This window comes from Aristolochia californica, unplaced genomic scaffold (assembly GCF_029961685.1).
Source record: "Aristolochia californica isolate CCGP_79_NKW_82.1479 unplaced genomic scaffold, dmAriCali1.0.hap1 SCAF_16, whole genome shotgun sequence".
In the NCBI taxonomy this organism is placed as follows: domain Eukaryota; kingdom Viridiplantae; phylum Streptophyta; class Magnoliopsida; order Piperales; family Aristolochiaceae; genus Aristolochia; species Aristolochia californica.
This window is the reverse complement of record NW_027181837.1, coordinates 20,068,096-20,093,298: the sequence shown is the minus strand read 5'-3', so window position 1 is coordinate 20,093,298 and position 25,203 is coordinate 20,068,096. Positions and strand designations below refer to the sequence as shown.

At 38.8% G+C, this 25,203-nt stretch overlaps 1 protein-coding gene across 2 annotated transcripts; it reads right to left on the bottom strand.

Annotated features, from left to right (window-relative positions):
* Positions 1-45: 45 nt before the first annotated feature.
* On the bottom strand, positions 46-24,985 carry LOC137953604 (transportin MOS14). 2 transcript variants are annotated; one of them, XM_068801044.1, is made up of 27 exons: positions 24,644-24,985; positions 23,794-23,871; positions 23,373-23,435; positions 23,098-23,145; positions 22,868-23,014; positions 17,594-17,725; positions 17,473-17,513; positions 16,939-17,030; positions 15,739-15,866; positions 15,477-15,552; positions 15,197-15,317; positions 15,017-15,116; positions 14,770-14,851; positions 13,446-13,528; positions 12,595-12,714; positions 10,343-10,394; positions 10,087-10,236; positions 9,800-9,923; positions 9,544-9,625; positions 9,158-9,246; positions 9,007-9,081; positions 8,806-8,860; positions 3,186-3,305; positions 3,006-3,098; positions 2,638-2,783; positions 1,143-1,320; positions 46-648 (listed from the first exon to the last, which is right to left on the bottom strand). In XM_068801044.1, exons 1-27 carry the CDS (start codon positions 24,773-24,775, stop codon positions 367-369), a joined length of 2,889 nt encoding a protein of 962 aa, XP_068657145.1. In that variant the 5' UTR covers positions 24,776-24,985; the 3' UTR covers positions 46-366. The 2 variants fall into 2 exon arrangements, with proteins under 2 accessions (XP_068657145.1, XP_068657146.1); XM_068801045.1 differs by having other exon boundaries at positions 15,739-15,857.
* Positions 24,986-25,203: the final 218 nt, after the last annotated feature.

Here is a 25,203-nt window from a genome sequence, read left to right as displayed (position 1 = left end):
TCACATGAAACTCGGATAACTCTGCTCCACAGAAATGAAAGGGTATAGAAGAAAACCTTCCTCTTTTTTCATTCACAAATAATAAAACAAACTGTAATCAATGGAAAAGCAAAGATACAAACAGAGCCACTAGCACCATTTCCCCGAATGAATAAATGGGGGAATATCAGGGAACTACCTCGTTACTAGAGTAGAAACGCTTGTACCCTGACAAAATGTGCTTTTAGGGCTCAAACATTACACTCACCTACAATGAATCTAATCCGCAACCACTCCCAACTCAAACAGACATGATACAACTGAGAACCCTCATTAAAAAAAAGAGACCCCTCACCAGAAAAGAGAACCAAATAAATAACGATCCACCTAAGATGATACAACTGCAAAATTCAACTCATGTGGCCTCAAAGCACCTTGAACAATTTCTTGAACAGTTCTGTTCCTTCGGCACACATCTGAAAGCTCTTCAATTGGTGCCATAATGGTGTAAGGGTCAGCCCCTGATGCTGCCTTCACCAAAGCATTAAGAAACCTTGAACCTTCAACTTCAGTCACAGCTGTGGATGGGAGCAGAGAAATGCTACCCTTTGCCCACTCTAGGACTTTCATACCATAAGATCTAGCCAGTGATATTAGCACATCTGTAACCTAATTGGAGGAAATTTACAAAAATTCACAGCAGTCAGTAAACCTCATGTAACTTGAGTCAGTCTCAGATACAACTATTATCCTAGTGTATGTCAAAGTTAGCCAATTGACAATGTTACCAGGTTACCATTCCATTGTTTTATACTACTATTATCCTAGTTTATGTCAAAGTTTTTAAGTAATTCGGATATTTTTATGTGTGATAACCAAGTATATAAGCATATGGCTAATAGTTTTTCTCGGAACTTTTTTGGTTACAAAAAAAGGATATGACTAAGAGAACTGATTTTCAAGTATTTCCCACATGAAGCTACTCTACACTAGTTTCTATTTTCATATCATGAGATTTTACAGAGCATTGTCTATATTTGCATCATAGAGAGAGAAATTTTTGTCAACATGAGAAACCACTTATGTATAGACTTAGGCATCATATCAAGAACATTCTGGTTGCTTACCAAATAAATAGACCACATAACTAAGACAAACTTTACCTCTTGTACCCGAGAAGAGGGCAGGGCCCCAGTTAATGAGGCTATTAAGATTCGGGTTAGACTTGAGCCTCGAGAAAGTATAACATTGTCTATAATGGATCCATGAGGATCACCACCTTTAGAATTTGCAAGAACAAGAACATCGGATAAGAATGCCAAAATAGACTTGCAGGCTTCCCTGTGACAGGAAAGAAACAAACTCAATAATCTCACAATAGCAAGAGAGGGCGTACAGAACTGAAACCTCATATGAAATCAAAAGAAGGTAAAAGAACTACAGCAAAGTCAAGACAGCAAATAGCACTAAAAGGTTAGAGCAGTTGACAGATAAATGTACTTCATAAAGAGTGCAAGCAACAGTATACGCGGTGATGTGTTGAAAAGGAGGCACCGTGGGGAAAAAGAGAGATAGGAACAGAAAATACCCTCTGATCTGGCCACACAAATGAATTTATACTCACTTAATACAATTATGTACACCTGAAGGAAATTCCTGAAATAAATCTCTATCAGTCTTAAGATCTGCAAAGTATTGCAATCTTCTTGTTTTAAGCTTCAGAAAGGCTTTAAGCCAGTTGTTGAACTGACATAACCCTCTTTTGCCATGTTTGAGGAAGCAGTAAGGAAAGCCTTCAGAAATGGTAACCAGAAGATGGACTTCGCAAAAGAAATATCAGGATAGAGCAGAACTGACATGTGCCAACTATAACATATAAGGCTTTGCAGAGCATATAAAAATTCACAATTTACAAGCAGAAAGTACATTTAACAGGCCCTTGGCATAGGGAAAACCTCCACATGAAATTGAATTATGGATGATAAACATTAGAGTTCTAGAACTATTCATGTATATCCAGCTATAGATCCACATGTTCATAAAGCACCTGCATGTTTCTGAATAGGTTGTGTGAAAGACCAAGCTTCAAGTTAGTTAAAGCTGCAAATTTTGAATCATAACCATAGCAAGCAAATCATAAGCGACTCAGTTACTTTCTTAGTATAACAGTGAAATAATAAATAAATACAAAATATCTAACAATGATTATTAATTACTACATATAAGATATAACAGTTAAAATGCACGAGTAAAGTTTTATATGGTTACTCTTACAACATCTCTCTCATATCTGAGTTTGATAAATACCATGGGTGCTCTAATGATAAGAGATAAATCAGCTTAAAAATGTAAGTAACGTGTTCTAAACACACCCCTAAAATATTTTAATATATTACTTGGGTGTTAAAAGTTTTCCACAGAATTTCCCTGAGGTCTGAACTAGACCAATATATGTATGCATATTTATAGTGGAACAATTCCTAAAACTGTGTCAGCCTAATTCGTGCACAGCATTACCTTTCATGCACATTTAATCTGGTCCTAACATGAATCAGTTGATTCAAACTAACCATAACCATGAATCTGTCATTATCTAACCTTTTTCATTTTCAGTGAAATTCGCATCTTCATTAAAAATTGAAAGAAAGTAAGAAATACCTATGTTGTACAGTGATCCCTATCATGGCACAGTCAATTAGTGATGGAAAAATAGAAGAGGGTATAAATATGTGAGGACAATAGCGGATACACCTAGAAGCCAACAAAAAACAGTCATCTGCAATATCGGGTCTAGCAGTGAAATCCTGCAAGCACAGAAAGAAAGATAAATAAATAAATAACAAAATATAAAACATCCAAAGGGCTTCAGCTATTCCACTTCCATTTCAGGAGAAGATGATTTTCTTCTCTTCCTTTATATTTCCTTTTGTGTGCATGCATGCATGCATGTGTGTGCATATGCATATTGAATGAAGATGTCTTGTCAGTACACGAAATAAACTGGGGAGGGATAGATGAATAATAACCTGAATTGTCCTCAGAATATGAGTTGTATGACTGAAGAGTGCTTCTACTAAACTTCCTAGGTAGATTGCACAAGAGGGATCGGAACCAAATTTCTGAAGTTCCAGGTGTAACCATGAGAAACCATTAAACACTACATTGTATATCAAGTCATAAAACGTGTTTCAGCAATAGATACAAACCTTTATTACTTCACTCGATAGATAAAGAAAACAGGGTTGATGATGCAGTTGGTACAAGCCTTGGATCTCCTCAAGAATAGATCCGATTGTGTTTCCCATTAAACTTCCCGAAGTTTTCAACTTTAATCAGTGAGAAATAATTAATTAATAGAACTTTCTTGTACAATGATATTATAGATAGTTCATCAAATTAAGAAGTAAACAGCAAACAAAAATTTACTTTAAAGGAAAATAAACATATATTAGTTCAAAAATAACAAATTGTCATGCAATCCAAGAGGAAAACTAAATAAACTAAGTAATAAGTAAAAATTCAAAACATAATTTATTTTGACTCAAAACAATCCCAAAATTCTCCCGGGGATATGAACCTATACAAAATTACATATATGTATGTTAATTCAAAAAATGGAAAGGTCACAATTATAATGTTGGTAGAAGTATGAGGTATTCATCTAAAGCAACAGCTCAAGTAAGAAGGAATAGAGCACTCCCAATAATGAAATGCACAAAAGCTGTTCACTGATGTACCAAGTATACTTGTTTACAGAAGTCAAATCAGTGCATTCCTCTAAATAGGACCCAATCCATTAGACAAGTATGCAATGCATAACTCTGACATAAGGCTGGTGTTAAATATTTGCAAAGGTTGGTCATTTCACATAATCTGGTTATATCAGAGAGACTTCCAATAGTTTGAGGAAGTCTGTAGTTGTCTATGATCCAGTTTTCACAACATTTGGATATGTATCTATGGAGATACAAGATGTATGAGGGGTAGAGAGGTCTTTTCTCTCTACTCACTTAAGTTAACAAAAGGATGACCGGGCTCGATCTTTTGACCCATCCAAAGTTGTACTCTTCTCCAAGCCTCCGCCTTCTCCTTCTCTTAACCTCTTCTCCCCCTTTAACTCTTTTTTCTTCAATAATTAACATGGAATCAAAGCAATTGGTCCAGATTGCAAGCTGGGGAGGCTCATCACAGATATATTCCCCTCCAATGGAATTGGCCACCCTTCTCCAGTGAAGTTTTTTTTTTTAAATGGTACGAGATTTTATTAAAAGCAACAAAACAGAAAAACAAGATTAGGGGGGGGGGGGGGGGGTTTGTCCTCCCTTAACATAGAGATTGGAGGGAGGCCCCATTTTTGGCAAACTTATCAGCAAGAGAGTTAGCTGATCTAGGAACATGAGACTAGAAACAAGAGATAACAGAGGTAATGTAAAAAATATAATACAAATTAGTCCAATGCCTCCAAGGAGGTGACGCTGAGCCGGAGCACCAACCAATGATCACTTTAGAATCTACTTCCATGAACAAAGGGCCATCGAGGTGATCTTTGAAAATAATAAACCCTTGGAGGAGGGCAAAAACTTCAGCCGAAGTAGAATCAGTAATTCCCATAGGGCCCGAGTAGGTGATGAGAGTAGAGCCAGTTGAATCCAAGAAGATGCCACCAAATCCAGCCACATTGAGGCAACCAAGAGCGCTACCATCAAAGTTAAGTTTGATGACCCCCTAAAGGGAGGGAGTCCACTCAACCTAGCGAGGGGTTTAGGAGGAGCAGAGATTTAGACTAGAGTGCACCAATTGATTCGGAGTGAGACATCCGTGAGAGTAGAGAGTTCCTTCCAGCTGTGGAGCCTAAAGGATACAAGGTTGATGATGTTGTTGATAGTGTCATCCACACTGCAAAATTTGCAATTGAACCTACAGTTGTTCCTTTCAAGCTAGAGGCACAGAGAATGTGGGCAAGGCAGGCAAAGAGGAGGAACTTGCCAATTTTTGGGAGAGAGGTCCCCAAGAGGATCTGAAAGGTCCCAATGAGAACACAATGGAGGCAAACCTGGATGTCGATGCACTAGAAGATAGCCATCCAAACCCTCTAGGAGTAAGGGCAGAGGAGGAGGCGACCGATGGTTTCATCATCCACATTGCAGACGAAGCAAAGGCTACATGGGCTGAGATTACCCCGTCTGTGGAGATTGCCCATGGTGAAGATCTTGTTCAAGATTGTTGTCCAAATGAAGAATCTGATTTTGTGAGGAGTTGACGGCTTCCAAGCGATAGCAGTGTCATGATCAGTGTTGTTGGGGGACCATCCCCCAATACGGGAAAAGACAGAAGAGACCAAAAAGCAGCCATTGTCCGTTGGAGGCCAAATCATCTTATCGGGCATACAAGTTTTGATTTTGACGAATTCAAGATCAGACATGAGGTGGCACATATCAGCAGCTTCGGTGTCATTGAGACCACATTGAAAGTGAAGATTCCAGGCATTAGAGCCCCAAGCTTCAGCAATAAGAATGTCATGGCGAAGGGTGATAGGGAAGAGTGCTGAAAGCTTCCTTGATTGATTTCTCTCCACAGCACCAGTCATTTCAAAGTTCAATTCTGCTACCATACTCAATAAAAAAGTGCACCGCCAACTCAAAAAAAGGAAGGAGAAGAGTGAGAGATTTCCATAGAGTAGATAATTTGTGATGTCTTCCTCCCCAGATCCACCATTCACTTTGCCAATTCTATCCCCTCAGAGGAAGCATGCTATAGATGTTGAGATGGAGGCATTGACAAATAGAGGTACGTAGAGTTTATGTGATGATTCTTCAGGTGCAACAATTTTGGGTTGTTGTTGGGTATACACAGTTAAATACAAAGCATATGGATCTATTGAACGATATAAAACTTGGTTGGTTGCCCAAGGGTATACTCAAATGTATGGCATTAATCTTTTTGAGACATTCTCCCTAGTTGCATCGTTGACATTTGTTCGTGTCCTTGTATCCGTTGTTGTTAATCATAACTGGCCACTCTTCCAGCTTGACATTAAGAATGCGCTCTTACATGGTGATTCGATAGAAGAGGTTTATATGGAGCAACCTCCTAGGTATTTTGTTTAAGGGGAGAAAAAAAAGGTATTTAAACTGAAGAAAGCAATTTATGGGCTCAAACAAAGCTCTAAGGCATCGTTTGATAAATTCAGTCAAGTGGCAATATCCTTTGGTTTCTCGCAAAACCACTGTGATCATTCTTTATTGGTAATGAAAAGGTCATTTGGGATTGTAGTCTTTGTATACATCGATGATATTGTTTTGTCAAGTAGTGATGTGCATGGTATTGAAGAAGCAAAAACTAAGCATTTTCAGACTAGTCATTGGGCTCCGTGAAATACTTCCTTGGGATAAAATTGCTTGAAATAAATTTGGTATCATGTTAACAAAGAGAAAATATGTTACTAACATGCAACAGTAGTCTACTGGGTGCAAAACCCGTAGAGACACCCATAGAAGTTGGGAATGACCTTCATGATGAGCACAATGAAAATCTCAAGGATAACACTATATTTCATAGACTAGTTGAAATTTTGATCTATGCCATTGTCACAAGACCAGATATATCATTCTCGGTTACTGTGGTAAACTAGTTCATTGATCACCCATGCAGAGTTCATTAAGAGGTTGCTCAAATAATACTGAGATATTTAATGGGGTCACCTAGAAAGGGATTGTTTTTTAAACCTCACAATCATCTGAAGATAGAAATTTTCACAAATACTGACAATGCTGGTTCCAAGCTGTACAAGAAGTCTACTATTGGGGACAATATCTTTGTGGGGGGAAACCTACTCAGCTGGAAAATCAAGAAATAGAATGTAGTAGCCTGATCTAGTGCTAAAGTTGAGTACAAAATTATGACTCATATGATCAATGAACTGAAGTGGGTGAGATCAGTTCTTTAAGGATTGAGTTTGCAGATTTATGCACCAATGACAATGTATTATGACAACTAGGCTGCCATTTATTGAAAGCAACCCAATATTTCATGAGAGGACTAAACACATTGAAGTAGATTGCCACTTTGTTCGAGATGCAGTGATGAAAAAGGAAGTTGCTACTCCCTATATTTGATCGTGTGACCAAGTTGGTGATGTCTTCACTAAAGCTTTGGGACATTTTGTAACAAGTTTGGACTACTAGATATATATGCTCAGCTTGAGGGGGAATGTTAAATATAATGTAAAGTGTAGTTTGGTCATTTCACATAATCTGGTTATATCAGAGAGAGTACCAATAGTTTCAAGAAGCTGTAATTGTCAATGGTCCAATTTTCACAACATTTGGTACACTTGTATGAGGGGTAGAGAGGTCTTTTTCTCTTTACTAACTCAAGTTAATTAAAGGATGATGGGGCTTGATATTTTGCCCCATCTAGAGTTGTACGCTCGTCTCTAAACCTCCTCCTTTCCCCTTCTCTTAACCTCTTGTCCCTCTCAACTCTCTTTTCTTCAATAATTGACAACTGGCAATAGGACGAGGAGGGCCTGGGGGTTCACGCTACATGATAGGACAGGGTAAAAGGATACACCCCATCATAAAATGGACCATGCACAGAGCATTGATATCTGGGAACCATAGTGAATATAAGGTCCAACCCATCATTTCAAGGATCCAAGGCGCGTCTTGAAAAGATAACAACAGCATCTATGGTGATTACCCTAGGGGAATGTATGAATTTTTTATCTAATCCAAGAGAATGCATGACTCTGTCAATCGATCAGCCAAGTTTTTGTGTAAAATTAAGTAACATAAAATAAGTCTCAAAAATAAGAAACATATCTTAACCAGAAAATAAACTTTTTACTTGATTAGGAAATTATCTGATATTTTCGTCATTTTAAAATTAGGATTCTCAAGTAAGACTTGTCTTTCTTTTTTTGAAAAAGAATTATCAGAAGACTTGTGTTTCTTTAATGTTCACTCTACGCATATACCGACACACCCTACATCTGAGACCTTGATGTGATGTGAACCCAAGACCTCAACCTACAAAACATCCCCATGTGGCCCCAGGGGCAAAGCCCAATCCACACAGATGCTACATTGTTCTTAACTCTCCCTCTCTACTACCTTAGGGTAACGTTGAAAGGAGCCCTTATTTAACCAAGGAACTTGAAATTTCCAGTCCTTTGGGAATAACCAAATGGTATGTTCTCTACTGGAAGATTGAAGCCCGAGCATTCATTTGGGGAAAACTCCAAAAAAATGAATGCATTGATTTCCACTATAGTGAGCCATCTCAATGGATCTGAACATCACCACCCTATGGAATTAGCAAAATTGCACCACAGAGCCTATCATGCATACCACATAATTCAAAGTGAAAGTCCCATTGAAACAGTGGACAAGAATCACGAAGCAAAAACCTTAAATGGACCTCAGATTGATAAATTGCTTATCTATTTTACAGTAAAATATAGAAACTCAAAATGTCCAGGAAAGGAGTACAGCAAAAAAACTAGCTCATATTCAAAAAAATAAAAGAGTTCAACAAACATTCTCAGGGAAAGATTATGAACAGGAATGGAACTTTTGAAAGAATAGTCTCTATAATAGCTTTCAAACTCTCATTTCTTTTTCTCCTTTACAATGTTTGCTGCTAACTGATAGCCTTCCTATATGTTAAGGAAGGCATTATTCAGATGAAGAAAACAAAGATGTACTTGAGTTCCAGACAAAAGACCATCTACTTGAAGCAATTATATGGCCATAAACCACTTCCATGGATTTTCTTCTGGAGAATGTTACAGACAACAGTTATAACGTGAATCAGGAAACTCACCGCATATTTGCAAGCACGACAAAGGGATTCCATTGTTCGCGTGTCCCAACCCCGACTGAACCAAAAAAAAAAAAAAAAAAAATACATTAGTTAACAATAAAGAAAGCCTCTTGAGGGGGGGGGGGGGGGGGGGGGGGGGGGGGGGGGGGGGAGAGAGAGAGAGAGAGAGAAAAGCAGGCTGGGTATCAAGTCGGTCTTTACTGGTCAAAAATAGCCTTAAACATTGGCCATAACCTCTGAACTGCATCAGCAACAGCCTCAGGATGATTTACATGCCTAAATGTTTCAAAAACATTAGGAATGGATTTCAAGAAGTTATGATATAAAGCACACTCTAGTTGGCCTTGCATACCCAAAAATATTGGCAAGGCGATCAATATGAACCATAAGCTGGCGTGCAGGAACTTGCTGCAGTGGCCCTGAACCTAGATTAACATATTCCTGCACTTAAGAACGGACATTAAAAGGAGGGGTAATTGGAGAAGAACTGCATCTAATTATTGCTCATTGATTTAGAAACATCTTTTCTAGTCACAAGCACAGCAAGAATTATATATTCATGATGATTTTGTTAATTCCAGATTCTAGTGAAAAAAGAAGAGCAATTAAATTATGTCAGATTGAAATCCATTTTTGGAAAACATTCAATTCCCAACCTGCCATTGACAAAGAAAATAAATAATTCCATTTTTTGAAATTACAAAAGTAGAAAGGGAAAACATGTCTCAAAGGACAAACCTGTAAAGGAGTAATAACTGGAAGACACAATATTTCCAAGGCCTTCTTAGCTTGGTCAGGAGAAAGTTTTGCAACTACTACACTGCACAGGAAAATCCTCAAGCTTTAGAGTTTTAAGATTAATCTCATTCATTGTACTACATTTCATGGCAAATTCCTTCCTGGTTTTCATTTGTAAATCTTACTGTACAAAGTAAACATAAAATTTCAAGCATAAACCAACATAGTCAAGCTTCAGTTGAGAGTCCCACAGTACCTCAAAGCTTCAACCAAATGCAACGAATCTTCTTCAGCAAGTTTATAGCTCCCTTCACCAGTGACTGCAAGATGGTAGATGTGCAGCAAACCATCTAGTGATCCACAAAGTTTTCCACAGCAATCTACAGGAAGAATAAAAGGAAAATATAAAAGATTTAGTAAACATTTAAGATGCATAACGCACAGAAGTTCAACATACAGCTACAGACACTACAGCACACAAAGTGCCAAGGAATAAGCAATTCTATCATATTGATGATGCTGAGCTTCTAATTTAGTACATACCATGACACACATGCCTGAATGCCAGACTTGCAGAGGCTGCAGAATCTTCAGATATACTCATTCCTATTGTAAGAGTCTCTATAATTGAAGAAAGTAGCTCAGCTGGTGCAGCGTTGAGCCATTTTGAATATGCTCCAATTGTCAAACAAGCTGCAGACAGGTCCAGAAGAAATGTAATAGCCTCACAGTGAATACAAGAATTTATAACAAATGAATAAATAATACTGGTTTACATTCACATAGAAAGAAATATAACCTGTCTGAAGCAGTTGAGGTTGACGTGGAAGTTTCGGAAACAATGCCATGACCTGTACAAACAAGGTAGATATGAGAAAAACAAGCAATGGACATTTTCCCGCATTATCCTACACTACTGTGTCATCAAATTGATTACCCTAAAAGAATTAACTTCTTCATTGGGACCGAAAATACAAACTAGACATAAGATGCTACTTCAGAAAGCATCTGAAGTCTGTCAAGACATTAGCTCCTAGATTTGAACATCCATAGATTGCACTAAGGCTGAGAGACAATTTAAAAAGAAATGCTATAGAATGTAGAGATTTCACGTGGACTGGGTTCCCGCAAAGAGCTTCACAAAAGATAATGGTGAGATTAATCTACCTATTAATTAGTTCTCCATGTATGATAAACAACCACTAAGTTTGATCTAGTAAGCAATAAGTGGTCCCTAATCGACAAAGTATGTCGCGTAGGCCCACATTGCACAAGTGAATTTTGATTAGCCCCAACAGAGTATACACATAGTCACTCATTCAAAACAGTTGAAAGAAAAAGGAAGATGTTTGCAGCACTCTTGGCCATTCACAGTCAGTTGTTCTGTGCTTCAAGTTTGGAAAAATTAATAACCTCAGATCCACCAACTAAGACACCCAGAGTGAATGGAGCATCACTCAAGATTCTCTTTTTCAACCTATCCTAGTGATCTACCTGATTTCTAATTTTCCACCAGAATGCCAGTGACTGAAAGCCAAAGATCATTTGAGAGTTTATACTTAGGGTCCATAGGGGCATCAACAGATTAGGTCAGGAAAGGATAAACTTATCAGATAAATAAGAGCATCTGAGTTCTCAACCAGCTTGACAAAGTTGGACTCTTTAGGAAGTTAAAATTAGGATGTTCTTAAGCATATTTAGTGCTACCATAAGAGAATCAGAAAGATAACAACAGCAACAAAAAAACAGAAACCACATTGCTTTTCCTTTACACAGTGAAAACTAAATGCATTATATTAACCTGGGAAGAAGATTATAGGAGATGCTGGAAGCAATTTTTGGCAAAAGTAAAGCAATTTCTCTTCCTTTATTTTTCTTTGTCTTTCACTGGTTTCATTAAACCAAAAAGGCAGCATAAATAAAACCAGAAGATTTCCAATATATTCAGATTTTTTTCAAAACTATACACAGATAAAACTGACATTCCCAAAGTTATCTACCTTTACACACTTATATAAAATGTGTCTTTTCTACATTAGTTCACAAGATCTACTGGCAAAAGAATCATTAGTTATAAACACAAACGTCATTCCTGACTTTTTTTTAATAGCTCCTTCCCAGACTTTTTGCTGGTTATGGAATGGATGCATATTCATGTTTGATGTATCCTTCACAGTGTCCACCTCAAATTTATTGTTTCAGGCTTCTTCTAGAAGTTTGTCCAAACAGGGAAAAGTTCTGTGAATAAAGGTTTGGGATGCAACCATCTGGGCCTTGTGGAAAGAACGAAATGCAACACTCCTCTTCAGTTGGAGGGGTGGTGGAATGTATGATTCGTTATACGCATTACAGGGGTTTATGATTTTACTGGGGCAAAACTCCGTGCTTTAGTGGTTTGAGAGATTTTAGACAGAACTATGACTCTACTCTTGTTATAGAAGGATGACTCTCTAGTTGTTATCGGGTCTCCACTTGAAGGTTTCGGTCACTGCACAATGAAGTTATGGCTCTCTTTGCAGGCCTTCACTTGAGCCAGTCTCACACTAATAGAAATGTGAATGGGGTACCCAATTCTTTGGCAATGATAGGAGTTGCTCTTCCTCATCCTATTGATAACAACTCTCATCCTATAAAGGGCTCATACTTTGTAGTGTCCAGGTTGTTGGGTCCTTAGGGTTAGTTATTGTATGGTAAGACCTGAGGTTTGGTGGCCTTCAGAGCTGGCTGTTTCTTTTTGGACAGTTTTTTTTCTTTATTTTCTCTATTTCTATTGCAGTTGTTCTATCCCCACAATGATATTCTCATTATTTTCAAAAAAAAAAAAAAAAGAAGAAGAAGAAGAAAGATTAAGCAGGTTCAAGAGCGTGAACAGTCTTGGGCATTTAGAACACTTCCTACCCACTGCATAAAAAATGTGAACCCACACCTTATTCTATGTGCGACCCTTAATGGGAGAATCCAGGAGCCCCATCACCAATGTAGCTCCTGTTCATGTTGAGTTTATCATTACCTCTAATAATAAAAGAATGACTTTATTCAGGATAATGATACCTGTGGCATCACTTCTGCCTCAAAGACAGAAACGGAACTCGCTATAGCCTGTATACCATATAGAGAAGCCTCCGCAGGCTGCCATTGGCAACTCTCATCATTACTGCAACTTCCTACGGCCTGCAATTTCAAATGTAAATGAAGATTACCACAGCAATAGTTACAAGAAAGAGTTTACAGTGATCAATTATTCAAAATAGGGAGACTGATATTCTGGGAGCCCGTCACTAATTGGATGAAGTTAGAACAAGGAACAACTAAGCAGATCAGCATTTATAACCCACCCTTTCCCTTGACAGAAAATTTTACCTGTCAAAATTACATATTACAATTTTTCTAGGAACAATAGATCAAATTTACATTAGAAATTCAGATAGCAGAAGGAACAGAAGTTAACCCTTATCAGCTATTAAATGTAACAGATTAATGTGTCATACAATGGAAATTGTCAATCATTAGTCATAATAGAAATATCTCAAGAACATGATTTGTGTTCACTAAAAAAAAGTGTCAAGAATTTTGATTCATAAAAAGTAATTCAACTCTTTCATGTACATCTTCATCATGCCTAATCTCTAGAGAGAGAGTGTTTGAAGTATTTTTACTTTAATAACTGCAAGTGATTATTCCTGCTATTTATGTCATTTCATTTCAGTTAGTAAGCAGTATTTAGCTGTCCTCTCATTCTTCTAACCCTCCCACTCACGTCTGGGAAGCACAATAACTGGGAATTCCAATTTCAGATATGTATATTCTACTTATAGATTTTCATTCAATTCCAAAAACACAACCTTTAGTTCTTGTTTTCCAGGGTTTCAAAAGTTTAAGATATCTGAAAAATAAAAACCCACCTGCACAAGCTTCATGAAGAGAATTCTCAAAGCTACATCACCACCAAGAACAGCTGCTGCGTCCATTAAGACTTCTCCAATTGCTAATAACAGATATATTGGATTAGATCTCCACACACATAGAGTTTAGAGATAAGGGAGGAAAGTGAAACATGTTGATGCAGATATGACATGTCAAAACAATAAGATGTACTTGTCAATAAGATATATCCACATATGCACTAAAACCACCACACACACACACACACACACACACACACACACACAAAAAAAAAAAAAAAAGATAAATAAAGACTACAGGACAATGTATATATTCTACATAGACAAGTCTTTTAATTTGAAATAGTCTCTGTTCTCAATAATACAAACAACTTGTTCACTTTAACTAGAGAAATTAATATGCCCCTACTATTTAAAATTCAATAAAAAGAATGTAAATGTTACGAAGTACATAATCTACCTAGATCAATGCATTAAAAATCAAGTTTATTTAATATGAATAACAAGGAGTCTAATGCAGTCAGTGATTATGGTTATCCACAAGTTGTTATATGCGGCAAAAACATTAAAGGCAATTATCTGCTTCATTAAAAAAAGAGGCTATGGAATCTCCCAGCCATATGATGAAGGATAAAAAGCATGTTAGATACCAAGGATATATACCAACATTGTGAACCACGCATCTAAACATGGTCTCAGATTTCTTTCACTTTTTGGTACAGTAAATAGTATCGCCATCAGAAGGTAATAAAATCAAGAGCCGAGCAACTTTTAGGCACTAAATCAGAAGAATGAGTTGGTTGTGAGCAACTCACTTGCAATGAAGATTCACCACTATCTTAGCCCAAACAAAGCAATCTCTAGAATACTCTAATTCATATTTCATCTCTAGAATGATTCTCCACGTGTTATGAGACATAAATATCTTAACGAGTCCCAATGTCTCATAGAAGAGTCTACTTATTTCTGGTAGTAGGGCCAGTAGTTATAAGGAGTGACTTGGCCCTCTCAAATTGTTTCTCGTTATTAACAAAAGGTAATGAAGATAAAATGCAACTCGTACCATTCTAATTCATATTTCATCCCTGCAATGATTATCCATTCTAATTCATATTTCATCCCTGCAATGTTTTAGGGTGCATATTTCGACAATTCCCAATGCCGCATAGGAGAGTTTCTGCCATTCTCACTTGTAAACATGTTTTATCTTCCTCAGCATCAAGTAATACTTCTATGTACACTTAAAACAGAAAACTCAAGAACAATAAGGCATCTAATACTTTGTTGCTTTATAAACAGGACAGCTTTAGAAAAAAGAGTATACCATATCGAGTTTTGTCAAAATCCTTACGATCTTCTCTTGAAAGCTCCAGATAATTTGGTGGATACTGCACTCGGAAACAAACCTGAATATCCAAGTGCAATTATAAGAAAAACAATAATTTAACTCAACAACTATAATAAGAATGGTGTTCCCAATGAGTTTGACATGAAAACATCTTAGTAGTAACAATGGAGATAAGTTCTACAATACCACAAAAAATTTATATGGGACAACCATGAAGTAATACCAAAGAAACAAGTAACTCATATGCTGGACGAAAAATGTGCAGCCTCCGGTTCCTTTCTGCATCACTTGGTGGATTAGATTCAGATAAGGAATAGGATTCTCTGTACAAGCAGAAGAATTTTGCTTATGATCTGCTAAAATGAACTTCAACGAAACATCTAAATTTACAGCAAGTATTCACCTTCCAGTTAGATTAACCTGAAGACTATGCCAGAAGTAAAATGTCATTGAAGCAATGTCATACTCCGGGTGAGATGCGACCTCAAGCAATGCATGCACAATCATCATTGATTCCTCAGAACCTAAATTGAAAAATAAAAATGCTTGAAAGCTAATAACATAAAGCCGACACTCGGAGAAAAAGAAAGAATCAACCCATTAAATCCATACAACAATATACTTTATGCAAGTTTCACAAGTGTGTCAAAAGAAAAAGTCCCAATTGAGTTCATAAAAAATACCAGTTGCTATCAACTCCACATATGAATCTCCCATATCAGCAAATAACCGAGCTATAGCTTTGACATCCTCCTCATCCTGCCAATCGAAGAGCACTACAATTGATGAACTTGCAATTGGACTCATTCAAATAAATTATTGACTTCAATCATTAAGGAGTGTGCACATACACATTGCAGTCACATGTTTCCTCTTAGTGATTACATGACCATCAAATACAAAAGGCTAGTCCAACAGAATGCAAGTGCCCAAAAGTTTACCTACCTTTGAAGAATCTTTAAGCTGATCCTTAAGACTCATGACACGTGGCACAAGTACTTGGATTAATGGCATTTGAGCAGATAGACCACCAGAGCGTCCAGCTGCCGTATAGTGTATCAATTCTGAAACAACTAAACAAGAGAGTAGAAAATTATAGAAGCAGCATGCAATTGATAATCCCATTTTAAATTATTGATGACACACTCCTAAAACTAAAGGAAAATATGAATCTCTGAATGGGATCATTTTGCTCAATTTTCAAATGCTTCACAGCCTTTCAAAATACTTGTTGTCACTGATCCATTTCTGACAAGTTAAGTGCACAACTCTGTTGACTTCTTGAGGTGTGCACAGTTTGTTAATTTTTTGGTTGTAAACTCAAACAGCTGGCAAATTTTATTCACCTCAGCAACACTGATTTTAGAGGAAACTGGCGGCTGATTATCGAGATGACGGATTCTCCCCACCCCCCAATCATGAAGATATGGTCCCGTCCACCTGTCCACTTCAAACTGAACTTCGATGGTAGTGCCATTGGCTGCCCGGGTCCGGCTGGGTTCGGAGGAGTTATTCATGATGATAATAGCTATCTTCTCTACACCTTTGCAAGCACTCTGGGTATCTCTAACTCTACTACCGCAAAACTCAACGGATTGCTACAAGGGCTTATAGTCTTCCAAGACTGTCTCATTGAGCCCCTCATCATTGAAGGAGATTCTAAGGTTGTCATCGATTGGTGCACAAAGGAAATTCGCCCCAAAGGCATTGGGATATTTATTTTGAAATTTGTAACATAACTTCTTGTCTAAACTGAACATGGACCCACACCCCCAGATCTGCCAATCATTTGACAGACTTTCACGCTAAACGGGGATCTTCCCTCTAACACCTTATTGTGGAGGACGGCCCACCTCGCTAGGTTGTATTTCTCTCTTATTTTATTGAATACTCACACACCCTCCTTAAAAAAAAAAAAAAAAATCAAACAGCTGAACAATTGCGGTAGGCTGCTTGAGCCAGAACCAGAGATCTCACAACAGATTAAAACCAATTCTCTCAGAAACGAGGCCCATCCAGCTGTGTGAGTTGGTTTAAGTGACTTGCACCTTGCTTTGAAAATTCTAATTCTAATAATATAGTGTTTTTGGATTGCTTGGCATGTGAATGAATGTTTGAAGAAGCTGAATAAATAAGGCAACCTACCATTTACTGCCGCCTCTGACATCTGCTCAGAGTTTAGATCAGAAAGAGCCGCATGGACCAAAGGGTGTGAAGCAAGTGTCAAGGCAGGGATCCTGAAAAATAAGGCAGCACATAAGTTTCCCCGTCGCAGCCTGACATAAGTTGAACCAAGGACAATTTTATGTCAATTTCTACTAGTACATAGGCGCATAAACATCCTAGCAGATTATGAGGTCTCTCACAGCCTGAGTCAAGTAGCTCATCATAAAACATGACATATACAACTTTGATGATTTGAAAGATCTAACGCATCTGGCCTTATGATGCATCATCCACGCCACGACACTCTGGTTGTCAGTATAGTGTCAACTCACAGATTTACAAAATAACTTAGCCTACAGAAGGGTCTTAGGTCTCTAAACATTTTTTTTTCAAATCAATGCACTGAAAACTTATCAATGTGTGAAGGCTTGCAATGAAAAGCTCACAAAATTGCCTCATGGCATACTCAACTTACAGGTACAGAGACTTATCAGAGTGAAAGAATGAACTTACCCATGGCCTAGCCTAAACCAGGAAGCAAATGCCTCTAGAATCTGCATCCAGAAGTAAATGGTAAAATACGTAGGGCAACAAGATAGAAGTGAGAGGGTTCTGACAAAGAATACTCAAGCACCTGTTCTTTCAGCTCATTAAGGCTCAAACAAGCAATCAACAGCCTAAGAGCAATTTCCATTGACGAAATAAGTTCCTTTTCAAATTGGCGCCTTCTCTCTGGTCGAACTGCTATCCTGTAGCTCATTGCTTCCTGGTTGCAGATAAGGTTTGCAACAAATTCTCAATACAAGTATGTACGTTGTGAAAGCAAATACAAAGTTAATAGTTAGAGTCAAGATCCTCCAAAGGATCCTTCTGCCACAAACACAAAAGTATAAAAAAATTCTGATGAATACCCAAGCCAGAAGTAACACATATAACCACTTACATTCCTCAAATTGCATAACTAGAGTTATAATCAGGATGTCAACAATCTTTCTTTTTGCAAAGTGACATCAACTGAGAAGAGTACTACAAAAAATTTAATAAATATATAAAATTTACTAAAGATGAAACTATAGTGGTGGTGAACCAATTACATCTCCCAAAGGCTATCTCATCTGTCTTTCTTCATTCCCCCATATTTTACCATTTCATATTAAATTCTTTCATTTCTCATTTAGCAGAAGGCTCTTTAAATAGAGCAGTTAAATCAGTATTTCATTTCATTTATTAGCATTTGCTTTGGGAAATCAAAATTGTAAGTGTGAACTAGAACAACGTGAAGATCATCAAGCGGAAGATGCTTGACATATACTGACTTAATTTTTTCTGAAGATGATGGGCATAATATTAAGGAAAAAGAGAGTTACAAATTAGGGAAACTCTACCGATACAACAAGGGATTGAAGGGAGGCTCACATTTTGGCTCAGGAATCAGCAAAAGAGTTTGCCGACCGAGGATGGTTCCAAGTACAACATAAGCTGGAAGAACTGTTACAAATAAGTTGTCCAATGCCTCCAAGGCGGGTCCTTGGCCTGACTTAATTTAATGTAAAAAATTCCAATAATTGCAACACTCTGTCTGACCAGGGTCTAAAGAGGATACTTTATGAAAAATAGCATATGTTGTTGGACATGCAACAAGATCTCACAAACTGCATCTAGGTAGGCGCAAGGATACTTGCAGATGACCCAATTCCTTTTGGTTAGATCACACAGACAAAGTAGCCCCCTACATGTTTGAAAAAGGAAACACTCTCATCTTTTACAAGAAGATGTCTAATTTCCCAGCAAGCATTGGGAGACTAACCTTGCTGACATCCTCTCTCACGCACATCTCAACATATCAACTACCCTTCATACACTACCCAGCAAGGTGTTGCCAATAGAACTGAAAAATTGGAAAGAAGCTTCATATGGAAAGGATCCTCCAAGGGATTCAAATTTCATCTGGTTAATTGGATGGATGTCTGCTAACCCAATGACGGCAAAGGACTGGGGATAAGACAAGTTCGAGATGTCAACAAGGCTTTCATGCAAAAATGGGCATGGAAATTTGCTAGTTTTTTTTTTAAATGTTGATAATTTTATTTCAAAGAAAGAGAAGATACATAAAAGGAGACCTCCCCTAACAACAAGAGATTGAAGAGGGAGGGGGGTGGCTAATTTAGCACCCAAATCAGTAGCCAAATTGGCTGATCTAAGTACATGAGACCAAGTACAAGAAATGGTGGATACAATGTCCAAAATATCAAAAAAATTCTGCCAATGACGCCATGGGGGGAAGGATGAGGTGGAGCACCATCCGATGACGACCTTGTAGTCTCCCTCCACAATAAGGGGACCACTAAAGTGGTCCTGAAAAATACGCAAGCCGTGAAAGAGATCGGAGAGCTCAGCAATTCTAAGATGACTAGAGAAAGAGAGAATGGCAGTGCCTCCCGATAAAAAATTACCCCACCAAAACCAACTAAACCCGGGTTCCCAAAGGCGCTACCATCAAAGTTTAGCTTATAATATCCAGAGGGAGGAGGCTCCCAAACAGCAACTCAGCGGGGGGCAAAGGGGACAGACATTTGATCAATACTCTTCCAATTGGTGCGAACAGGGGCACAAGAGAGGCAGGCAAACTCTTTCCGGGTGCAAATCCTGGTAAATATGAGCCTTGTGGCAGTGAAGAAAACCTCAGCAGCAGAGCGGAAAGCATAGTCAAACCGTCTAGAGTTTCTTTCCTTCCAAAGGCACCAAGGGACAAAAGCAATGTAGGCAGCCAACAGAAGCTTGCCCAGGCCGGGAAGGCAGGTCCTAGAAGAGAAACGACACATGGTGCTCAGGTCAAGCGGGATGAAGAAGTTGAGCCCCATGTTGTCAATCATGTAAGTCCAAACCTTCTAGGCGAAGCCACAGTGGAGGAGGAGGTGACTCACAGTTTCAGCCGCCGTCCGGCAAAAGGGGCAGAGAGGATCGGGAGTGGTGTTGCCACGCCTAATAAGGTTGTCTGCAGTGAAGATCTTGTTGCAGCAGGCACTCCAAAGAAAAAACTTCACCTTGGACGGCCGAGAGGCGCCAAGCAAAAACAACTGGATGTGGGGAGGGTAGCTGGGTCCATCCCATAAGATGACGATAGGCCGAGGAGACCGAGAATCGCCCGCTGTCATCAGGGAGCCAAATCATTTGGTCAGCCGTCTAAGGGCGAACCATTATACTACCGAGACTATCAATTAAGCCACAAACAAAAATGGCCTCCTCATCAGTAAGGCCGCGTCTGAGGCAAAGATTCCATGAGCCATTCCACCAAGCGTCAGAGACAGATAAGCACGGCTGGTGGTGAGATGAAGCAGTGGTGGGCAAGACAAGGCAAGAGAGCCATTGCCTGACCACCAATCCGTCCAAAAACGCAGACTGGCGCCATCTCCAACAAAGAACCGAATGGCAGTGTGGAAAGAGGAGAACAAATGAAACATGGCCTTCCAGATGGGGGAGAGATGACGACAGTTGCCGTTAGTGATCCATCTATCTCCAAGATGTCGAAACTTGAAGGCAATCATTGGTTTCCACGAAGCCCCTGAGGAAGAGTTGAGCTTCCAAACCACTTAAGCAATAGAGCATGCCCCATTTCCTTGGTGCATCTGATCTAGAGCCCACCCCAAGATTTTGGCTTACATACTTTATCCCAACTAACAAGGTGATAGCGAAACTCACCTTGATCATGTCAATGCGCCGACTAATAAAGGTAGGGCAAGCGAGTAAAGAGAGGAAGTAGTTGGGAATACCTGCGAAGCATGAGTTTAAGAGGATCAATCTACTAGCCTTGGAGAGCATCCTACCCTTCCAAGTGAAGAGGCGCCGCTCAAGCCGCTCTATCACTGGAGCCCAAAGACCCATCCGAGGTCTGTTGTCAGTAAGAGAAAGACCCGGGTAGTACATGGGAGCAATTGCAATCAGACATCCTAAAGTCTCTACAATAATTTGAAGCAAGGGGGGATCAATGTGATATCCCATGATGGTTGACTTTCCCCAGTTAACTTTCTGACCGTAAGTGATCTCAAAAAGGCCGAGAAGGGCCTTAATGTTGCGAACTTGATCAAGTGTGCCGCCACTGAAGCAAATGGTGTCATCGCCGAACTGGAGCAAAGGGATGTCAAAGCAACATTGTTCGAAGACGGCCTCTAACCAACCAAATGGAGATTAGCTAGGCTTGACAATACTATCTAGAGGAAGATGATCCTGGCTAAGCTTGAGATTGGCAATGACACCAGATGGCTCAATGGTTTCCCAAGTAGGAAATTCTCTCCCATTTGGAGGCAAATCACATTTTACTCTTCAACTATGATACTGCACTCCAAAATCTCTGCCCAATAATGGATCCACCGCCAGATTCTAGACGGATCACTGGATTGGAAACCATCCCCTAAGTGAGTCTTATGCTAGGCTTTTCCTCATTTCTAATAAACCAAACCAATTGGTTGCTGAGGCTATTGACGGGAACCTTTCCTCCTACGGTGTGACGCACTCCTGGCCTCTGACATTTAGAAGAAACCTAGAAGATGAGGAAATGGAGGATCTCTGCTCCCTACTTGCACTTCGGGGATGCTATATCTATAAGACTTTTTTTTTTGAGAAAGCTATATCTTTAGACTGACAATCCAAGACACCCTTCTTTGGACTCTTGCACCTTCAGGCCTCTACGTTGTCCATGGTGGTTATAACATTGTACATGGATCCCCCAGAGGTATGCTGCTGCTATTGCACGGTCTCCAAAAGCGCCCCACAAAATAAAAATTTTCATTTGGAGTGCATTGAGGAACAGCATTCTAACATGTGACAATCCTTAAAAAACGAGGAGTACAGGTTGAATCCAGCCTCTGCTGCCTATGCAACCTAGAAGAGGAGTCAATGAACCACTTACTCATCCACTACCCTATTGCATAATCAATCTGGCACTTCAAGAGCCTTTTTAATCTCCAAGGTGCCCTCCAATGCTCCTTCAACTCTCTCATCCAGCAAACATACTCCTAATGCCTTCCCCTCTTAGGCTTGATCCTATGGAGAGCTTGACTAACTGTGATTCCATAGGTTCTATGGAATGAAAGGAACAAAAGACATTTCAAACAGAAGGCTTCCTCTAAGAAGGAATTAATTGCTAGCGCTACCCGGCAGATCATCTCTTGGGCTAGCACTTCCCCAGCTTTTGAAGGCATCCCTAGCAAACGCATCTAAAGCAACAGGCATTTGGTTGCTAGCATGACAAGCCCAAATCAAGCTGTACCACAAACATGGAGACCTCCAAGTGTTGGCAACATTAAGCTAAAATTTGACGGATGTTCAAAAGGAAATCCGGGACAGGTTTACTGGGGTACTTAGACAACATGATGGTACCAAAATCCTATCCGACTAGAGACCATTGTGCACTCTAACTTTGAAATCATTGTGGTCCTCCATGGTCTAAAGCTCTATCGCCAGTATTTCTTGGTCCCTCTTGAGGTAGAGGGGGTTTCAAGGGCAGCCATTAGCTGGCACAGTACTCATTGTGTGGACCCCCCTTCTTGTAATGCTCTACTCTGGCCTTGTGCCTTAATAAATTCACCTTTTCCAAAAAAAAAAAGGTCTAATCATTACAATCATTTTCTGTGACATGTGCGAGATAAAAAATATTCTTCATTCCACATAATTAAATACATAAAGTCAAGTCTTCTCTTGCTTAAAGATTGCCACCTTCTCTTCTTCAAATTGAGGCTCATTCACACCTTTTTTTTGTTTGTTCAATCAAATAAAGGGTAAGGTAACATCTTTAAACAAAGTTCAATTCATTCTAGTGAACACACAGACCAGGCTTCTAGTTGTAGTACTTACAAACAAGTAACAGGAAATATAAAACTAAGCCCAGAGAAATGGTTATCGTCAAACAGACCTGTGGCAAAACAGTCAGCAACTCCAGAAAACTTAGTATCCATTCTGGGTGGGAATTCATCTCTTCACCCAACCAATTGAGAATACCACCACCTCCCCAATCTTCAGCAGAAACATGAACAGCTAAAGCGGCTACTGCAAGGCAAATCTTTAAACAAAAAACTTGAATTTAGTACTTGTTACCAGAATCAAGGTGGTTTTGTTTCTGATTTGAAGAAAAAATTGACATACCTGAGTCCTAACCTTGGCTGGCCCATTTGCTAGCTTTTTCAGTAAACCCTACATTAACATTTTCGGATGGATAAGAATCACCGCAGAAAGAATGCTTTTCAACTACCAATTGAGGATATACCTACACTTTGTATCCTGATTCTCAACATGAATACACAAAGTTGAAATAAGAAACTTTAAAGTTACAAGATTATGTATCTCTAACTTGAGTGGCATTAAAAAAGACATCAAAACATTTTTGCATGCACCCAAGCAAACTGAAATTGCATGCTTACATATAAGGAATCACGTAAGGGGCAAAATGCTTCAGAAGGCAGCTCTTCGAAGTCCCTTTGGACCTGTTTTAGATTCAAAATCCAGAGAAAACCGAAAATCAGAAAAACCACAGCCTGGCAAAAGTTTAAAAGATGTGAAGATACAAGAGAAATAGATGGGGATGTGTTCCCCTCATCATCATGCTCCAGACACAGACACCATGCATGAAACACATCCTTTGACATGCTGTTAAATGGAAAATAGAATAGCAAAAACTGAAAATAGAAGTTCTAATCAACACAACTTCCACTGCTTAAAAATGTATGTTGTGATTTTAACAGTCACGATCCACATTTCTCTAAATCAATGACTATATATCATGCTTATAGGGCACCCATAAATATCATGGAGATAGGGAACAAAAGGAAGTAATAGCATTACCTTGCTCCTAAGAGTCTGAGAACAGAAAATCAGAGTCTCTAGGTTGCTGCTTGGGTCATGAAGCAAATTATCAGAAACCTGAGTGGAAGAAAAAAATCAACAGAGCTAAAACTACAAAATATGAGTTCAAATATCTGAAATATATAGACAATTTAAATACATAAATATAATATAGAGAGGGAGCGAGAAGAGAGATTGAGAGAGACAGAGATTGATGGATGAGAGAGAATTCCAAGTTGAGATTTCACCTTAACAGTCATATCTTCTTGTTATCAGGTGAAGGTGTTGGTTAAGATGAAAACCAAGAAAACATAACTATATTACTAATTTTTCCAACACGAAGGGAGCTAAATCTTTCATGCTATGATCTAGTATAAATCCCAAAATAGTTGGCATAAAGCTCTCCTGCTGCGCTTATGATGATGATGATGAAATAAGACCAACTAATAAATCAAGCCAACCCAGTTCTAAAAATCCTAGCTTCATAGTCTTACACTGCAGCTGAATAGTTTGATGTATCGCAGCCTGATATATGGTAAATGTTTTTGTTTTTGAAAATTAAATATCGTCAATATTGACTGTTACATTTGGACACACATTCTTTTTCTCCTTCCGCGTCCTGAGCTCCAGAGTAGCATATCCATAACAAAACACTTTAAAAATTAACTTCGAAAATGACACAAACAGTATATATGCTCTACTCTCCACACTCAAATATCTTTATATGTCTACCAATAAACACCTAGATTCGAAACAGAGAAAACTATCTCCTATTCATACAGACTAGCTGAACGACAAACTAAAAGCAAAAATTAATGTTCAAGGGCGGGAATGAGTAAGAAATAAAAACCTGCCAAGCATCGATTGTACGCTGAAAATCTTGAAGCCATCGATCGGCCTGCATACGAACAGAATCGTCGGGGTGATGATAGAGTGCATTTAGGGCCGCCTTCACGGTGTTTTGAAGCTCTGTAGACGCCATCTTCAAACTCTCCCTTGTGTGTCTCCTTGTCACTCTTCCTCTGCCACTATTCCTCTTCTTTCGAGCGAGCGGGAGGAGACTATTAAGCTGAAGGGCTGGATCTTCGGCAGGCCCTCACCGTGAATGTGTACATTCGCTCTCGCTCTCGCTCTCGCTCTCGGTGGAAATGGGAGAGAGAGAGCGGCTGGGGTCCGAGGAATCGCAGGCGCGTGGGACAAACAGGGGCCTAATACCACACGATAGTTGATTTATGATTATCATAATACTTATAATAATAATTATTTTTATTATTATTATTATACTAAATTATATTAAAAAATATTCAAAATAACAAGATTACAAGGAAAGGAACCATCCCAAAGAATGAAAAATTGTTGGGATGTACCAAATTTAGCTAATCTATCAGCCAAATAATTGGTTTATCTAGG

Excerpts from the sequence above, each read along its gene's own strand:
- LOC137953604 (XM_068801044.1), bottom strand. The coding sequence starts at position 24,775 with ATGGCGTCTACAGAGCTTCAAAACACCGTGAAGGCGGCCCTAAATGCA. Across the intron at positions 14,852-15,016 it reads ATGAGTTACTTGTTTCTTTG|GTTTGTTTCCGAGTGCAGTA; the intron begins GTATTACTTCAT and ends TTGGATATTCAG. Across the intron at positions 9,247-9,543 it reads CAGTTATTACTCCTTTACAG|GAATATGTTAATCTAGGTTC; the intron begins GTTTGTCCTTTG and ends TCTTAAGTGCAG.